Raw genomic sequence first — 19124 nt, 5'->3', positions numbered from 1 at the left:
AGTTTAGAACTTTTATTATTCAAAAACATGAGAAAATATAAGAAACCTGCACACTGCTCTTGCTGTTATCACTGCTCTTTACTAAGCTTTTACGTATCGGCCTCAAGGCCTTTGTCAGAGCTTTTGAGGCCAATACGTAACAGCTTAATAAAGAGCAGTGATACTAGCAAGAGCAGTTTGCAGGTTTCTTATTCTTTCTCATCTTACTCAACTGTTACCATGCACCTGCAACAAAGATAACTCAGATGTGTGATTGCCTTTGTATTATTCATAAACATAAAATACCGTCAAATACTATCAATGTTTTTTTTTTTTTATACTGTGATATGATATTTTGGCCATATTGCCCAGCCCTACGGCGTCGCCCTCGCCTAGCTAGATAGTTCAAATGAAGCTTTATTTACACAGCACATTTCAGAATGCAACGTAATGTCCTTCACAGAAAAAATTCATAACAACTTAAATATTTACTACACAAAAAAAAACACGAGGATAGAAAAATAAAGAATAACTAAATGAATAAAAGGAAGGAAAAGGAAAAGCAAAGCTAAAAAAGGTGTGTTTTAAGATCTTTTTTACATATGTCTACAGATTTGTCCCCCCTCAGGATCTCTGGCAGACTATTCCAGAGGCTGTGGGCATAATAACTAATGGCTGTCTCTACATGCCTCTTGCTCCTAGGCTTTGGGGTAGTTAAAAGGCCAGTGCCAGAGGACCTGAGGGATCTACTTGGTACGTAACTTAAAAGCATATCTGACATGTATTGGGGTGCACAATCGTGGATGGATGAAAAAAAAAAGAATAATCTTGAAATGAATTCTAAAACTCACAGGCAACCAGTGCAGAGACCTTAAAACCGGTGTAATGTGTGCTCTCTGCATGGTCTTGGTCAGTACCCGTGCTGCTGCATATGTATGTTTTGCAGTTGACAAATGGATGTCTTTGGTAGACCAGATAGGAGAGCATTACAGTAGTCAAGCCTGCTTGGATGAGTCTCTCCGTATCAGCCTGAGAGAGAAACGGACACACCTTGGCAATGTTCCTCAGGTGCTAAAAAGCCATCTTGGTCACATTCCTAATGTGTACTTCGAAATTGAATTCAGAATCTAAAATAACACCTACATTTTTTACCTAGTGTTTTATCTTTATTGTCCGTGAATTAAAATGTGCGGCTAGATTCTCTCCCTGTGCTTTGGCTCCAACAATAAGTACCTCGGTCTTGTCTTGATTTAGCTGGAGCTAGTTGTGAGCCATCCAAGTATATAAATCACTAATACAGTCTAATAATTTATCCATGGAGCTAAAATCCTCTGGTGACACAGTAATGTAAAGTTGAGTATCGTCTGCATAGCAGTGAAAATCAATGCTGGGCTTTCTGATAACGCTGCCAAGGGGTAACATACAGTGTTGTGATAAAGTATTTGCCCCCTTTCTGATGTTCTCTATTTTAGCAGAATTAATGGTTCCTTCTATTAAGGCAAGACGTCTAGGTCCTGAGGCAGTAAAGCATCCCCAAACCATCACACTACCACCGCCATGCTTGACCATTGGTATGAGGTTCTTACTGTGGAATGCAGTGTTTGGTTTTCGCCAGACATAAATTGGACCCATCTCATAGTCACCGATAGAACAATGAGACAGATATTTCACCAGATGTATCAATGTGAAGCATCCGCTTAGCGTTTCCAGTCACTGTCAAACATGTTAGTAAGAGGAAACCCACTGGCCGGCAGTGGGAGAAGATGGAACGAATGTATTTTGGCCAACATTCCGCCAATGTTCTCATCAATGAAACATTTGATCTCAATACAGTTATTTCCCCAAAACTAGAATATGTTATGAACAGAATGGACTAAGTTTTGTAGACTTTTCCCTTTGCAAAAGTTTTTAAAAATCACGTTGTTTAGGAGTGCAAAGGCGAATTGAGTTACTGCACACGCACACTTTACAGAAGAGGAGTTCCCTAACCACCATTTTATTACGTTTGCAATCGAAACAAATAATCTGCTCAGACCCCAACCAAGGAGCATCAAAAGTCGTGCTATAAATTCTCAGACAACCCAAAGATTCCTTGATGCTCTTCCAGACTCCCTCTGCCTACCCAAGGACGTCAGAGGACAAAAATCAGTTAACCACCTAACTGAGGAACTCAATTTAACCTTGCGCAATACCCTAGATGCAGTTGCACCCCTAAAAACTAAAAACATTTGTCATAAAAAACTAGCTCCCTGGTATACAGAAAATACCCGAGCTCTGAAGCAAGCTTCCAGAAAATTGGAACGGAAATGGCGCCACACCAAACTGGAAGACTTTCGACTAGCTTGGAAAGACAGTACCGTGCAGTATCGAAGAGCCCTCACTGCTGGTCGATCATTCTATTTTTCCAACTTAATTGAGGAAAATAAGAACAATCCTAAATGTATTTTTGATACTGTCGCAAAGTTAACTAAAAAGCAGCATTCCCCAAGAGAGGGCTTTCACTTCAGCAGTAATAAATTCATGAACTTCTTTGAGGAAAAGATCATGATCATTAGAAAGCAAATTACGGACTCCTCTTTAAATCGGCGTATTCTTCCAAAGCTCAGTTGTCCTGAGTCTGCACAACTCTGCCAGGACCTAGGATCAAGGGAGACACTCAAGTGTTTTAGTACTATATCTCTTGACACAATGGTGAAAATAATCATGGCCTCTAAACCTTCAAGCTGCATACTGGACCCGATTCCAACTAAACTACTGAAAGAGCTGCTTCCCGTGCTTGGCCCTCCTATGTTGAACATAATAAACGGCTCTCGATCCACCGGATGTGTACCAAACTCACTAAAAGTGGCAGTAATAAAGCCTCTCTTGAAAAAGCCAAACCTTGACCCAGAAAATATAAAAAACTAGCGGCCTATATCGAATCTCCCATTCCTCTCAAAAAAAATTTAAAAAGCTGTTGCGCAGCAACTCACTGCCTTCCTGAAGACAAACAATGTATACGAAATGCTTCAGTCTGGTTTTAGACCCCATCATAGCACTGAGACTGCACTTGTGAAGGTGGTAAATTACCTTTTAATGGCGTCAGACCGAAGCTCTGCATCTTTCCTCGTGCTCCTAGACCTTAGTGTTGCTTTTGATACCATCGATCACCACATTCTTTTGGAGAGATTGGAAACCCAAATTGGTCTACACGGACAAGTTCTGGCCTGGTTTAGATCTTATCTGTCGGAAAGATATCAGTTTGTCTCTGTGAATGGTTTGTCCTCTGACAAATCAACTGTAAATTTCGGTGTTTCTCAAGGTTCCGTTTTAGGACCACTATTTTTTTCAATATATATTTTACCTCTTGGGGATGTCATTCAAAAACATAATGTTTTCAACACACCACCACCCCCCCCTCCCGCCCCGCCGTGGCGGAGATCTTTGTGGGCTATACTCGGCCTTGTCTCAGGATGGTAAGTTGGTGGTTGAAGTTATCCCTCTAGTGGTGTGGGGGCTGTGCTTTGGCAAAGTGGGTGCTGTTATATCCTGCCTGTTGGCCCTGTCCGGGGGTATCATCGGATGGGGCCACAGTGTCTCCTGACCCCTCTTGTCTCAGCCTCTAGTATTTATGCTGCAATAGTTTATGTGTCAGGGGGCTAGGGTCAGTCTGTTATATCTGGAATATCTCTCCTGTCTTATCCGGTGTCCTGTGTGAATTTAAGTATGCTCTCTCTAATTCTCTCTTTCTTTCCTAGGACCTGAGCCCTAGGACCATGCCTCAGGGCTACCTGGCATGATGACTCCTTGTTGTCCCCAGTCCACCTGGCCATGCTGCTGCTCCAGTTTCAACTGCGGCTATGGAACCATTACCTGTTCACTGTCATTACTATTATTTGATCATGCTGGTCATTTATGAACATTTCAACATCTTGGCCATGTTCTGTTATAATCTCCACCCGGCACAGCCAGAAGAGGACTGGCCACCCCTCATAGCCTGGTTCCTCTCTAGGTTTCTTCCTAGGTTTTGGCCTTTCTAGGGAGTTTTTCCTAACCACTGTGCTTCTACACCTGCATTGCTTGCTGTTTGGGGTTTTAGGCTGGGTTTCTGTACAGCACTTTGATATATGAGCTGATGTAAGAAGGGCTATATAAATAAATTTGATTTGATTTTGAAATATGCAGATGCACGTTAGAACGCTCCAATAGGATCTTGCTAGCTCGTGCTTGGCTCTACCCTCCTTGCTTGTTCTGCCCACTGACTAATTTGTTCTCATTGGAAATGACAGGCTGTGGTCTGTCTAGTAGCTAGCTAATCCAATATTCATATTGTAATCCAGAAGTGAATTTATATTAAAAAAAAACGAACAAACTTTTTAAATATATCTTTTTACAGCTGTGGCAGTTGAGCACAGACACAAGTGAAGTACCAAACCTGCAAAACTCTTCTCAGGTTGAACAACGGAATTCCAGTGGTTAAACCATTCTCTGAATGGGATGTCTTCTATGCCATTAAGATAAACAGTTTAGTTTTTGTACTTACATACTCACCTGTCACACAGATGAAAGCAGAAACCTGATAATAATCTTTGGCCATCATTCAAGTCGGTTCCTCTTCTGGTCTCTGACGTAGGCTAAACCAGAGAGGATGAGGCAAAAGAAATCTGTCTTCTCCAGCAGGTGAATTTATTTTTTTTGCTCACTAAGCGAGGAGTTTTTGTATGGAGGTCAATAACATGCTGACCACACCGCTCACGTCGCGTGTGCTGCAAAATGTACACATACATGTTAATCAATCATTGCGCGCACCAACGAGCGTCTGCGTTGCCAAGCGCTAAAATAGAAGTCAGTTCTATTTGTGACGCTGAACGCACTGCAAGTCCTGCCTCTCCCGTCTCCTCATTGGTTTATAGAAGCAGATACCTATGTGCCATCTCCTCATTGGTTATACCCACGTGGGTGATTGAAAGATGAACTGAGGTCGGTCGGTCGTGGTAATACTATGAAAGTTAGATGCCAATCGCCATATAAAGTCCAAAGAAGAAAAAGAGGAGATGACTAGAAATGATTCGGTTGACCGTTTTATGTGTGGATTAATTGTCAAAGTAGAGGACCTTGTGCATTTCAGGTAAAATACCTCAACATTTATATCCCAGGACAAATTAGCTACTGTAGCAACAGCAAGCTAGCTAAATATGACAAATTAGCTAGCAACGGCAAGCTAGCTTGCTAAATTGCCATAAATGTTTAATGCTTTTCGACCTGTCCCCAAATTAATATAAATGGTTCAGAGTTTGTTTTGATATTTCAACCTGCCTGTCATGATCACGTTTGGTGTGGGAGGACAAAATGAATTTGCGAATGTGCGGTGTGTGCATTGTTTTCGGTTATGAGTTTACTGTAATAAGTAGGACACGTGACATCCCTGCAACTTTGAGAAAAAAACAGTATTGGAGTTGTGCTGGATGTTCACACGCGTATCTGCCCTCTCATTGGCTAGAATGGTCCCACCTGATCTTGCCTCCTCCCAACTGCTTTCCATGTTTGAAGACAATTATTTTCATTGTTAGAGTGGCCAATTGGATAATATGTGAGTAAACAAACGATTGCCTTCTCTCGGTTTCCCGCATTACCGCTGTCTGATTGGTGTCATCATTCCGTTGGACATTGCAATTGGAGAAAAAAAAAAAAGCCCATAAAATGTATGTAGGCTATGTGCAACTGTCCCACGAAATCATTGGTAGGCCGATTTAAAATGTGGCTTAGATTTTTTTCATAAACAGTCATTAAGCTATTTCGTTATATAAGGCTCTGGGCCTACCTATGAGATTACTGTCTTACTTTACCATAACCGAAAACTAAGAACCTTGCTAATACCAATGATAGGAGCAATAATTAGGTAACTGGGATACCGAGATTTTCTGACAAAGCTTCTTCCCGTTTCCCGAGAAAAAGTGATGGGAACCTGAACCAATGACAGACCATTTCTATGCCATACATGCAAATACACAAAATATGCACGTGCAAATAGGTGCTGGAAACAGACATACCATTCATACATTTGACCAGCCATCACAACAATAGTAGCCTTCCATATTTAGACCTACTCAACATAAAGTCCCCAATAGAAAACATCAGTACTTGCATGACTTCTAGGCCTATCAATTGCATCGATAACTATCATGTGTATGGCTACACGTGACCTCTCCATGCAGTTAGGCAATCCCCATCTCACAAATCTTTTAACTTTAGCTATGTGGCACTGGCAGAGGCTCCAACACAACCTAGAAACTGTGGCACTAACTGAAACTATATCAAAACAAATGTCACATATAATGTATAGCCTAAAGGCAATAACTTAATACATTGACAATAGTCTGATGGGTGACTATCAATTGTCAAATTGTGATTGAAGACCAGCTTTATGAACAGCGCAGAATTTGTAGGCTAATTGACACAGAGCAGTCTGGATCAGAGCCATAGGAAATATACTTCACGAATGTATGAGCTCCTCCAAAACCTACCCGATGGTCTAGTGACTTGAGTAAGAAGGTTGGTCGGGGAGGGTGCATGGGTGGGCGTAATCCGCGACAGTCGCAATCCAAAAGTTGCGTGGTCAAGTCGTGTCGGGACAACGGTTGCATTGAAGATAACCTTTATTCCAAACTTAACCCAATTCACCTAACCCTTGTCATTAGGTCCCCTAACCGTCAACATCTGGTCTCAGATAAATATTTGCAATACTATACCTCCTCCAAGGCATATCATAATTAACTTATGTCATCTATTTCATATGCTTTTGTACAACCAAGTAAGATGTTTGATAATATGTCCTCCAGTTCGCATGATATTGTACAACCACTATTTCATTCGTAATGTACCCTCACATTTGAAAAAGTATATTTTTGGTACGAAAAAGCATTTGCTCCAATCCCTGCGCAACCTTCTATATATAAATCTCATACTAAATTGAGTGTCACAGAATTACCTATAGAATAATACAAATTGCCCCCCGAGACCACGTTGCACAGAGGCAGGGAAAGGAGCAAATGCTTCTTCTTACCAAAAATATACTTTTTCAAATCCTCCTACAATTGCAGGCAAGAGAGCATGGGCCATAGACCGTATGGCACGGGTTTGTCTAGTCAGATTCGCAGGGAAATTTTAAACCGCAGCACTATCCATGGTGCTGAATCTCCACTGTTGCGGTTTTTGCTAATCTGTTTATTTTAGGGCAGCATCGGAAATGTCACAATAAGCGGGTAGCCTAAAACGAATGTAATTTTCGTAAATTGACGTTTATTGGGATGAGTCTTGTCTTGGAGGCAGAACCGAGCGATTTCCTGCTAGATGGGCCAGCTGCAAAGTCATGATTAGCTATATTGTACACATTTATGAAAACAAAAATTAGCTTTTTGGTTTTAAAGGTTAGGCATTAGGGCAAGCAGTGTTAAAGTTAGGTTTAATGCAGTGCTATTATTATTATTTGAAGTTTACCTCCCGCCCCAGTAATTCACAGCTGGTTTTAAATCAGACTGGAAAAATTAGGTTAAACTATATCGCCATCTAGTGACCACAAGTGAGACAATATTTGGTTCAAGATTCCAGCACTGAAGGTGCGCGGAATCATTTCCTATTTTGGAACCGAGTCTAGTCATAATTTACTGTTGAGAGGTTGAAAAGTGGAACACAAGGTGCAATTTCGAAATGTGGTTGCACATCAGCAGTTTGTTTTCTTGGTATGTCAGTCACTCAATTACCCAATGTCTGCAAGCCTTTAAAAACATAACATTTTAGGATTGGTAAATCTAAACTTGTAGTAATCATGGTCAACCAACTGAGGACCAATGATTTTGTTATTCACTCATTCAGATATCATAAAAAAAAGCACACATTTCTCTACACCATGGCAAAATGTGTAGAATAACTTAAAAATGTTCTCTTCCCTGTCAAGAGGGGATCGAAAATGTTTCTCAAGGTGAGGCCCCCCCGAGGACTGGCGTTGCCCATACCTGATCTAAGCCAACCCGGTGTCGGTTTTGCTGCCAAACAACCGGTCTATGGAGATGGCTTGAATGGTGCCGCCTGTGCTCTCAGACGCCCTAATAGGACAGATACAAAAGTAGAAGTTGTCTAAGTGTATGGTTCCCATGGTCTAACCTCTAGCGAGATCGTGTCAGGAGGACCCTTGCTGAGTTTTGAAACTATTGTATTCTTTCTAGTGCAGCGGGAGTCTAAAGAGTACTGCATTACAGTCCAGGAGTGATAGAACAAATCCAGCAGTGAGAGGTTCTGATCAGGAAATGTTTGAGGTGGAAAAATTGGTTTATTACTCATCTGTTGATTAATGTCATATATACTGCTCAAAAAAATAAAGGGAACACTTAAACAACACAATGTAACTCCAAGTCAATCACACTTCTGTGAAATCAAACTGTCTACTAAGGAAGCAACACTGATTGACAATACATTTCACATGCTGTTGTGCAAATAGAATAGACAACAGGTGGAAATAATAGGCAATTAGCAAGACAATAAAGGAGTGGTTCTGCAGGTGGTAACCACAGACCACTTCTCAGTTCCTATGCTTCCTAGCTGATGTTTTGGTCACTTTTGAATGCTGGCGGTGCTTTCACTCTAGTGGTAGCATGAGGCGGAGTCTACAACCCACACAAGTGGCTCAGGTAGTGCAGCTCATCCAGGATGGCACATCAATGCGAGCTGTGGCAAGAAGGTTTGCTGTGTCTGTCAGCGTAGTGTCCAGAGCATGGAGGCGCTACCAGGAGACAGGCCAGTACATCAGGAGACGTGGAGGAGGCCGTAGGGGGGCAACAACCCAGCAGCAGGACCGCTACCTCCGCCTTTGTGCAAGGAGGAGCACTGCCAGAGCCCAGCAAAATGACCTCCAGCAGGCCACAAATGTGCATGTGTCTGCTCAAACGGTCAGAAACAGACTCCATGAGGGTGGTATGAGGGCCCGACATCCACAGGTGGGGGTTGTGCTTACAGCCCAACACTGTGCAGGATGTTTGGCATTTGCCAGAGAACACCAAAATTGGCAAATTCGCCACTGGCGCCCTGTGCTCTTCACAGATGAAAGCAGGTTCACACTGAGCACGTGACAGACGTGACAGTCTGGAGACGCTGTGGAGAACGTTCTGCTGCCTCCAGCATGACCGGTTTGGAGGTGGGTCAGTCATGGTGTGGCATTTCTTTGGGGGGCCGCACAGCACTCCATGTGCTCGCCAGAGGTAGCCTGACTGCCATTAGGTACCGATATGAGATCCTAAGACCCCTTTTGAGACCATATGCTGGTGTGGTTGGCCCTGGGTTCCTCCTAATGCAAGACAATGCTAGACCTCATGTGGCTGGAGTGTGTCAGCAGTTCCTGCAAGAGGAAGGCATTGATGCTATGGACTGGCCCGCCCGTTCCCCAGACCTGAATCCAAATGAGCACATCATGTCTCGCTCCATCCACCAACGCCACGTTGCACCACAGACTGTCCAGGAGTTGGCGGATGCTTTAGTCCAGGTCTGGGAGGAGATCCCTCAGGAGACCATCCGCCACCTCATCAGGAGCATGCCCAGGCGTTGTAGGGAGGTCATACAGGCACGTGGAGGCCACACACACTACTGAGCCTCATTTTGACTTGTTTTAAGGACATTACATCAAAGTTGGATCAGCCTGTAGTGTGGTTTTCCACTTTAATTTTGAGTGTGACTCCAAATCCAGACCTCCATGGGTTGATAAATTGGATTTCCATTGATTATTTGTGTGATTTTGTTGTCAGCACATTCAACTATGTAAAGAAAAAAGTATTTAATAAGATTATTTCATTCATTCAGATCTAGGATGTGTTATTTTAGTGTTCCCTTTATTTTTTTGAGCAGTGTAGTTCTGTAGAAATCCAAATGTTACATTGTCCTTTAAGCGACTTCCCCTCATATATAAATAAAGGTTTGGCACGTGTGTGAGTATTGTCTTCATCTCACATAGAAGGATCTTATTAATGTAAACTGATTACAAATGTTATGGACAAAAGGCAATTCTTCTTTTCAAAACGCAGAGGCATGAATGTATCACCACAATTTTTGTGATTGATCATCATTCCTTTCAAAAATGACAAGACAAAACTGCATTGTTAATCATTAATTTATTTAAAAACAAAACAAAAAAATGTACTCACAACTGTGCTTGAATATTGTTTTTGTTCTATGGAAGCAGGAACATAAAAAGAGTGACATGTTTTTTTAGTAGCTGGTGACTCTTCCTATGGTAAACTTGTGTTCTTGTAAGAAAATAATGACCTTTTGTTTTTAACGAGTTACTACTCTTACAGTGAGTTCTTTTAGTGGCCATGCTACATGGGCCTCAGCTAACATGCACAACATACACCAACAAAAAAAAACTACAATGTATTAAAAGGCATCATGCTCAAAGAATACAGTTAAGGTTTATTGTCTACAAAAGGTTAACGTCGTTTGTATGCATCCTTTTGGCATCAACATGTTTCCCACATTAGTGACATGATTCAACCACCATGTGCCAAAACTAAACATGTTTGAGTGCCGATTGAGCGAGAGTCTTCCAATTAACACATCTATTTGGGGGAAAGGTAAGATACAGAAGTAACAAACCCAACTTGGTTTCCTACTATCACACACACACACTAGTCTACATCTCTCAGGTTAAGTATAGAGTTCACATTTAGGTACCTATGAAATTGATGGCGACCAGCGGATACATGCACAAAGCCTTGTCTCAATTTGGGCGTGCCACAGGGGTGAGTTTGACTAACTTACAGAATCTGGGTTTATTATTGCTTTAAATACTGGTCTCTTGGAGAGACAGTCTGTACCGAGAGAGTAGATCGTTAGCTGTGATTGTGTTCTTATAGTGTGCGCTGCACACCGGTGTCCACATTCAATATCTGTACCGTGTGGCACCTAGCAAACAAGTTGCTACGAAAGTGTATTTCCCCATGTGTGGTTCCCAAAAGAAACATCCAGGCCCTGGCAACACCAAGTTTCAAAATGAGGATTTGATGCTCTGTGCTCATTTAACTCCCCTTGCGAGCCTCTGCTATTCAATGGCGTCAACTCTATCCTAATGAATACTGAAGACGTGCAATTCAAATGGAAAATGACAGTCCATATCATAATGCAGAGTTGCATTCAGGTCCAACATTTTTAAACAACCGACACCAACGCAGAGTTCCAGTGTTTAATCTAAACAGTTTTACACAACTACACTATAAATACAGGGAAATGGAATCTGCTACATTTGACATTGACTCAAGCTCAGCTTAAAGCATTGAAACTAATTTTGATGAGTTACATATCACTGTGCCTTTGCAGACCATGATTCCCAAATTAATAAACAATATCACAATAGGGATTATACACAAACCCATATTTCTCCACCTTAACACCCTACAACACCAAATTAGTATATTTCTTCAAATCAAAATTGGTAGCAATAGTGTAAACTAGACTGGTCTTGAGACGTTCCGTTTTGTCATCTCTCTAGTTCATCTTTTTCAACGTTTATGTCGTCACAGCCATCCCTTGCACTTTCATTGGCTTCCCCTCTGCTCCCATTACCTCAAACCTTCATTTTCAAACTAACTTGTGCTGCACATCGGCATGAACGACCCCAACGTCTCAGAGACCCAATATTACCAGACGGGGAGTTGGGCCCTGTTCATATACGTCTAGAACATGAATCATTCCTTCTTTCCCTCCTTAGCAAGGATGGATCAGACAGAGTAATAAAGTACAGTAGAAACCTTGCTTTCACAGATCAGAGATGTTCAAGACAGGAGAAATGCATTTCTAAAGTCTTAAAACAGTGCCCCATTATCCAGCCAGAGAGGCTAGTCCACAACAAGAAGGGTCAACACACACTTGTAAAAGGACAAGCCGTGCAGCTGATGGATTATTAGGGTCATACTCCATACCAAAGACAACCAGGAGAAATGGAGTTGGTACATCAATAGTCCCTCTATCCTAACTAGATAAAGCTTTGCGGCTTTACATGAGGCTAAAAAGCAAAAAAGGGAGACAGATCTTTTCCTCGAAGTGACAAAAAATAACCTATTCCAGCGTGCAAAGCTATCTAAGCCAATACCTCCCATCTAACTTGCTAGCTTCAGGAGGACCAGTTAGCTTGTTTGATGAACCAAATTACATATTCATCAGGTATTTACCGTTCATAACCAAAGGTCCTCCTGTGACTATGCTAACGACAGAACCTTCTCTGGAAGTTGTGCGTGGAGGCAACCATGTGAGTAACCAAGTTGCCCTAAGTAAAGTTATTCTACAGTACAGTCTTAACGAGTAAGAACAAGTAAAATTTACAGAGTAGTTTCCCATCCCACCCGCTACAAGGAAGATAAAGCGGGAGACCATAGATAAGTTCACGGAAAATGAAAGGCTAGCTATGCTGATCTTATGCCTTATGTAACTCGTATGACAGGTTTGAGGAAGTGTGCTCTGATGCGTAACATTCATGTAGATGTTGGGTAAACGCACACATCGGATCCCCCACCCCCCGTACCCAAAAATGATTCACGACAAAGTCAAAGTATACATTGCAAGAGCCTTGTATGCCATTTAAGGCTTCCAAGTACATTTAGTAATATACAACACGTGTTGTTTTAGCAACACTAAAATCAGTTATTACATTTGAATCATTTTGTAAAAAGGGTGCCAGCGCTGCAATGACCTACTTGGCTGCACTGTAACCTTTGCATGACTACAGTTTTAATACCTAAACTACATTCTCTCGTGCATGAAAAGGAAGTGCTGGATTTTGCAAGGTATCGTAATGCTTCATGACTCTTGGGAAGAGTATTTATTATTATTCTTTTTAAATATTGTGCAGCAATTAATATTTGTTCATATCAGCTCTCTGCTTTAGTTACACATTGAGAAATTCTAATTCCATTTCGGCAGATGTAAAACACTAACAAAATGTTTTACATGTAGCTACATTGCTGTTCCAAATGGCTATGGAAATCATACAACTAGGTCTTAACACCAGGAATTCATGTTGAACAGCGGTAAGTGCCTTGGAATTTGAGCCACATTTGCCAATTCAGTCAGGAAAAAAAAAGTTTGCGCGACGAGTCTGCCGATTGTCAGACATCAAAGTGGCCCATGTTCAAGGTAACACAAGGGGCAAGTTTCATGTGGTGGTTGCACCAGAATGCCCTTTCATTCATACAACATAGAAAAATAACAACACAGGAGGTTAAAGTCTTTAGAGGTCTACAGAACCATGGGCTGCCTGCTCACTGTAGATATGCCCATGGACTAAACTTGAGATGAGTAACACTTGTATATAGTGAGTTCTTTGACTTGCATGCTTTTTAAAATTTTTATAGTCTTCATTATGTCCGTTTCTAATACGTGGTTTCAGTTTCTAACGTATGGATAGGGGCCTAGCAATGAGAAAATGTTCTACATGCATTCTGGTGCAAAAAAAATGCCCTCTGCCTCTTATTTATTTATTTATTTTTTTACACCAAAGGCATTGTTTTTTTGTGTTTGTAAAGATGACATTCATTTACTGGACTGAGAGAAAAACAATATGATTAGTCCAACGAAGATGAATAAGTATTCCTATAGTTAAATGACCAATCCAATTAAAAACTGACTTTCACTGAAGGACGATTATAGAGTCAGATGAGGGACAGTTTTGTTTTTTTTCCTTTCAATCTAGCTGCACAGTTCTACAGGTGGAAGGGTCTCAACTGGAGGAGGAAGACTGACTTCAAGTCTCTTCTGGCTAATAGTGGTTTCACGAAAGGCACTTCCTGGTAAAGCTTTCCATAGAGTAGCACCTCTGATTGGTTAGAACTAGCCAGTAAAAGCCCTTGTGGAGGGGAGACAGGGTGGGTGGAGCTCGGTGGGAAGGTTGTAGGTCACAGGAGGGTGAAGCCCAGGATGTAATGCAGGAGCTTGTTCCGATTCGCCTGAGGTAGGAAGGTGCTGCTCAGCTCCACCAATGACACATGGTTCTCCCGCCTCTCCTTCAGGACCTGCAGCCATTTAAATTAGATAACACCAGAGATGGACATAAAAAAAACCCACATTTGAACAGCTTTTTGGAATTGAGATTAGAATATCAGCAGAGTTTGTTCTGCAGTGAGCCACCACTGAGTTTAGTGCGTAGATCTTTTCAGAAGTTGACTAACAGAAGACAGTCTTCAGAACTACCAAAACAGAGGGAGGATGGATGCTACATGCTAGAATCTAGCGGTCTCTCACCCCAAGTTCCTTAAACGTTCTCACGGTGTTCTTCACGAGGTAGTGTGTCGCACTTTCACCTAAGAGAAGAGAACAGAAGAGGAGAGAGAATCTTATTTCAGGTTGTTTGTCCTGGCTAAGATGATCAACCTCGGGGGCTGTATGTAGTAGTCTCAGAGTAGTGCCGATTTGGGATCAGTTTAGCCTTTTAGATGACAATGAATTAGAGTCCATAGACGTTGGGAGCTGACCCTAGATCAGCACCCCTACTCTGAGAAGCTTCATACTTATGGCCCCAGGTCTGAACATTAGTATTAAAAGTATTAAAAAGTATTAAAAGCCTTCCCTGTAGCTCAGTTGGTAGAGCATGGTGTTTGCAACACCAGGGTTGTGGGTTCGATTCCCACGGGGGGCCAGCACAGAAAAAAATAAATAAATAAATAAATGTATGAAATGTATGCATTCACTACTGTAAGTCGCTCTGGATAAGAGCGTCTGCTAAATGACAAAAAAAAAAAAAAAAAAAAAGGGGATATTTGGCAGCATTACAGTGTACGATTTGCAGAGCCCCCCCGAGGTCTTTATCTGGTAAAAGCCACAGTACAGAAAATAAAATGTCAAACAAAGGTTCGTACCGTAGGCGGCCACTCCCTTCTCGGTGCGTGTGAGCAGGTATCGGAAGAGCTGCTGCGTGTACTCGGGCTCGGCCATGGGCTGGCTCAGGCTGTGGACAAAGATGGCCGCCCCGCTGTAGGCCTCCAGTACGGGGCTGAGGAGACGCTGCAGGAAGACAAAGAACTCCTGGTGCTCGGGGGATAGGCTCACCTGTGGACACACACAGCAAATGGTCAGAGATGTATTTTTTTTAAGTTTGACACAGCTCAGGATTGTTGTGGACAAAACAGCAGCAGAAACACTGGACCTGGTGCATAAAGGTGTAGGCAATATCAGCGTGTGTAAGGGTGTATGTAGTAGGAGTTTAATGTAAGGGTGTATGAGTCAAGGTATAATTGCAGAATAACAAAAGGGCTGCATCCTATTCGATATGGATAAAAAGTAATAGCACAATAAATTGACATTTTGCTCAATAACAATGCAGCAGTTACTTCCTATTATCGCCAGGGCTCTAGACTAACTTTTTCCACTACCATTTAGTAGTAAGACAAGAAAGAAGTTAGCTATTTGAGCTAACATGATCAGGGAAAGCATGATTGATGTGTAACAAGTCAAAATAGGATCCAGATGGATCCGATTTCTTTTTGGCTCTTTAGAGATTAATATGCCTGCATCTTTTTTAGGCTATTTACCACCTGAAGAAGTGGGAACTAAAAACACATTAGCTAGATAGAGTGAGAGAGCCGACAGCTCAGTGGCGACGCGTCATTCAGGGCAAGTTGGTCTCAGCCGCACCACCATCCAGCAGATACATCGGTTTTGCATGCAATTCTGGCATTCATTCAGGCCACAACATATATCAGTTAGCAAACATGTTTCAGTTTTTTTAATTGCTTGAATAATAAAATCATACACGGCCGCTTCCCAGTTGTACTGACGTTTTGGTACATTTTCTTTGAGTAAGGCAGCTCCTGTATTCAGCTATTTCAGCCTCTTTTGAAGCTGTTACGGAGGGGCTAGCCCTCAGTTTTTCTCCGGTTGCGCGTGATAGGATGCGTGTAATTGGAGCATGCTCAAGGGATTCAGGTGGGTGAGTGAAGGATAGTGTGTGACTGCAGCACATACTGGGAGGTCCTGGCAGCTTTAGCCCCCTTGGGGTGCTGCCATAGAGTTAAATAAGAACTGCCCCACATAAAAAGCCTCAAGGTCATTGGCCACAGATAAATGCACATCTTATCTCTGGTAGCTTTGATTGAACTGAACTTCATATTTGTTTATCACTTCTTATTCAGCTAGCTGAAAAGTCATCATAGATTTTATATTTGCATGTAAAAATATATAAAAAAATAATAAATAAAATATCAGCCACCGCGGCAGCTACAGGGCAGATACTTTCTTTGGTCGGCAGCAGATTAATGCACAATTGTCCACGTGTATGGCGTCGTGTGGGCGAGCGGTTTGCCGATGTCAGTGTTGTGAACAGAGTGCCCCATGGTGGCAGTGGGATTATGGTATGGGAAGGTATAAGCTATGGACAACGAAAACAATTGCATTTTATCGATGGCAATATGAACACACAAAAATACCGTGATGAGATCCTGAGATCCATTTTTCTTTAAGGTATCTGTGACCAACAGATGCACATCCATTTCCAGTCATGTGAAATCCATATATTAAGGCCTTGTGATCCTGTGTAGCTCAGTTGGTAGAGCATGGCGCTTGCAGCGGCAGGGTTGTGGGTTCGATTCCCACGGGAGACCAGTACGAAAAAAGTATTGTTTATGTACTCACTACTAAGTCGCTCTGGATAAGTGTGTCTGCTAAATGACTAAAATGTAAAGAATTTATTTTATAGACGAATTTCCTCATGAACTGTAACTCAGTAAAATCTAATTAAATTAGCTATATCTATCAAAAATATAAATGCAACACATACATACACCACATGGACATAAGCATGTGGACACCTGCTCATCGAACATCTAATTCCAAAATCATTCATATGGAGTTGGTCCGACTTTGCTGCTATAACAGCCTCCACTCTTCAGGGAAGGCTTTCCACTAGATGTAACATTGCTGCAGAGACTTGTATCCATTCAGTCAGCCACAAGAGCATTAGTGAGGTTGGGCACTGATGTTGGGCGATTAGGCCTGGTTCGCTGCCGGCCTTCCAATTCATCCCAGAGGTGTTCGATGGAGTTGAGGCCAGGGCTCTGTGCAGGCCAGTCAAGTTCTTCCACACCGATCTCGACAAATCATTTCTGTATGGACCTCGCTTTGTGCACCGGGGCATTGTCATGCTGAAACAGGAAAGGGCCTTCTCCAAACCATTGAAGCACAGAATCATCTAGAATGTCATTGTATGCTGGAAAGTTAAGATCTCTCTTCACTGGAACTAAGGGGCCTAGCCCGAACCATGAAAAAACTGCCCCAGACCATTATTCCTCCTCCACCAAACTTTACAGTTGGTACTATGCATTGGAGCAGGTAGTGTTCTCCTGGTATCCGCCAAACACATATTAGTCTGTCGGACTGCCAGATGAAGCATGATTCATCACACCAGAGAATGCGTTTCTACTGCTCCAGAGTCCAAATGGTGGCGAGCTTAACACCACTCCAGCCGACGCTTGGCATTGCGCATGGTGATCTTAGGTTTGTGTGCGGCTGCTCAGCCATGGAAACCCATTTCATGAAGCATCTTGACAAACATTTCTTGTTCTCATGTTGCTCCCATAGGCAATTAGGAACTCTGTAGCGAGTGTTGCAAACAAGGACAGATTATTTTTATGCAATACGTGCTTCAGCACTCGGTCCCGTTCTGTAAGCTTGTGTGGCAAAACCACTTCGCGGCTGAGCCATTGTTGCTCCTAGACGTTTCCACTTCAAAATAACAGTTGACCGGTGGAGCTCTAGCAGGGCAGAAATTTGACAAACTGACTTGTTGGAAAGGTGGCATTTTCTGACGGTGCCACGTTGAAAGTCACTGAGCTCTTCAGTAAGGCCATTCTGCCAATGCTTGTCTCTGGAGATTGCATGGCTGTGTGCTTGATTTTATACATCTGTCAGCAACGGGTATAACCAAATACACTAATTTGAAGGGGTATCCAGGTTTAGTGCCAAAATAAAAAAGGCAACACTTGAGTAAATGAGGGATATAAAGTACATTGAAATCAGGTGCTTTCACACAGGTTTGGTTATTGAGTTAATTAAGCAGTTAGCATCCCATCATGCTTAGTGGTCACGTATAAAAAATTTAAAAAAGCCCAGTTGCCCATTATTTTGGATACCATGGCTAGAAGATCTCAGTGGCTTTGAAAGAGGGGTCTTAAAGGAGCATAGTGTGTGTGTGTGTGCGTCTCAGTCACCAGATCTCAACCCAATTGAAGACGTGAGATCCTGGAGCGGTGCCTGAGACGTTTTCCACCACCATCAATAATACACCAAATGATGGACTTTATCTTGGAAGAATGGAGGAGTTGCATCCCTCCAATAGAGTTTCAGACACTTGTAGAATTTATGCCAAGGTGCACTGAAGTGGTTTTGGCAGCTTGTGGTGGTCCAACGTCCTAATAAGAAACTTTATATTGGTGTATCCTTTAATTTGTCAGTTACCTGTATCTGTTGTACTACTTTTGATTGTACTATATAGGGGGAAAAAGTGCCATTTTGGACACCCAAGCTAACTGACTGGTGATCGTTTTCCAAGTTCAGTGTGGCTAGCTTACTTTGAGGTAGCGGTCCCTCTGCTCCTCTGCAAAGTCGCTGTCCTCGTCCTCCTCATCACTCCTCCACGACAGGGGCTCAGGGAACTTCTTAGGCCATGGCTCCTCGGTGGGGCTGGGGGTCAGCTCCTCCTGGTCCTCCTGGATGAATACACAGACACACACAATAACAAACGCGCGCACACACACACACACACACACACGGTTCAGAACATTTGCTAGAAAATTCTGTTAAATATAAGCATTTTCAATCACGATTTCATTTGAGCCTGAAGACCTTGTTTTGGCATTTTGCAGCCGGACAGCATGTAAAACTCACCTCTGCCACATACAGAACTCCATACTGGATCAAACGGCTGACAGCATCGTGGAACACCTGATAGATAGTCTGACAGGGCTGGAGAGGAGACAAAAGGTCACTATCGAGAGAGACACACAGTACAGATCCCACATTGATACAGCTTTCACCCTGGATGAACATGTGATATATTGTGGACCGTTAAGCAACATTTCCCCTTTACGCTCTAGTGACTAGGGTGTATCCAGATTTTCATATCGTCCTCATTCCGGGATTTA

At 42.4% G+C, this 19124-nt stretch overlaps 1 protein-coding gene across 1 annotated transcript in view; it reads right to left on the bottom strand.

Moving 5' to 3' along the window:
• Positions 1 to 10095: 10095 nt before the first annotated feature.
• Positions 10096 to 19124, bottom strand: part of gpam (glycerol-3-phosphate acyltransferase, mitochondrial) — a 46633-nt gene continuing 37604 nt past the window's right edge. Inside the window, exons 17-21 of the mRNA XM_014158745.2 lie at positions 18868 to 18945; positions 18552 to 18689; positions 14847 to 15036; positions 14233 to 14291; positions 10096 to 14003 (exon numbers count right to left, since the gene is read on the bottom strand). Of these exons, the coding sequence (XP_014014220.1) occupies positions 13887 to 14003; positions 14233 to 14291; positions 14847 to 15036; positions 18552 to 18689; positions 18868 to 18945 (582 nt within the window). The 3' untranslated portion in view covers positions 10096 to 13886. The remainder of the gene's footprint in view (positions 14004 to 14232; positions 14292 to 14846; positions 15037 to 18551; positions 18690 to 18867; positions 18946 to 19124) is intronic.

The sequence above is a fragment of the Salmo salar genome, chromosome ssa19 (assembly GCF_905237065.1).
Source record: "Salmo salar chromosome ssa19, Ssal_v3.1, whole genome shotgun sequence".
Taxonomy (NCBI): Eukaryota; Metazoa; Chordata; class Actinopteri; order Salmoniformes; family Salmonidae; genus Salmo; species Salmo salar.
This window is presented reverse-complemented; position numbering and strand designations above follow the sequence as displayed.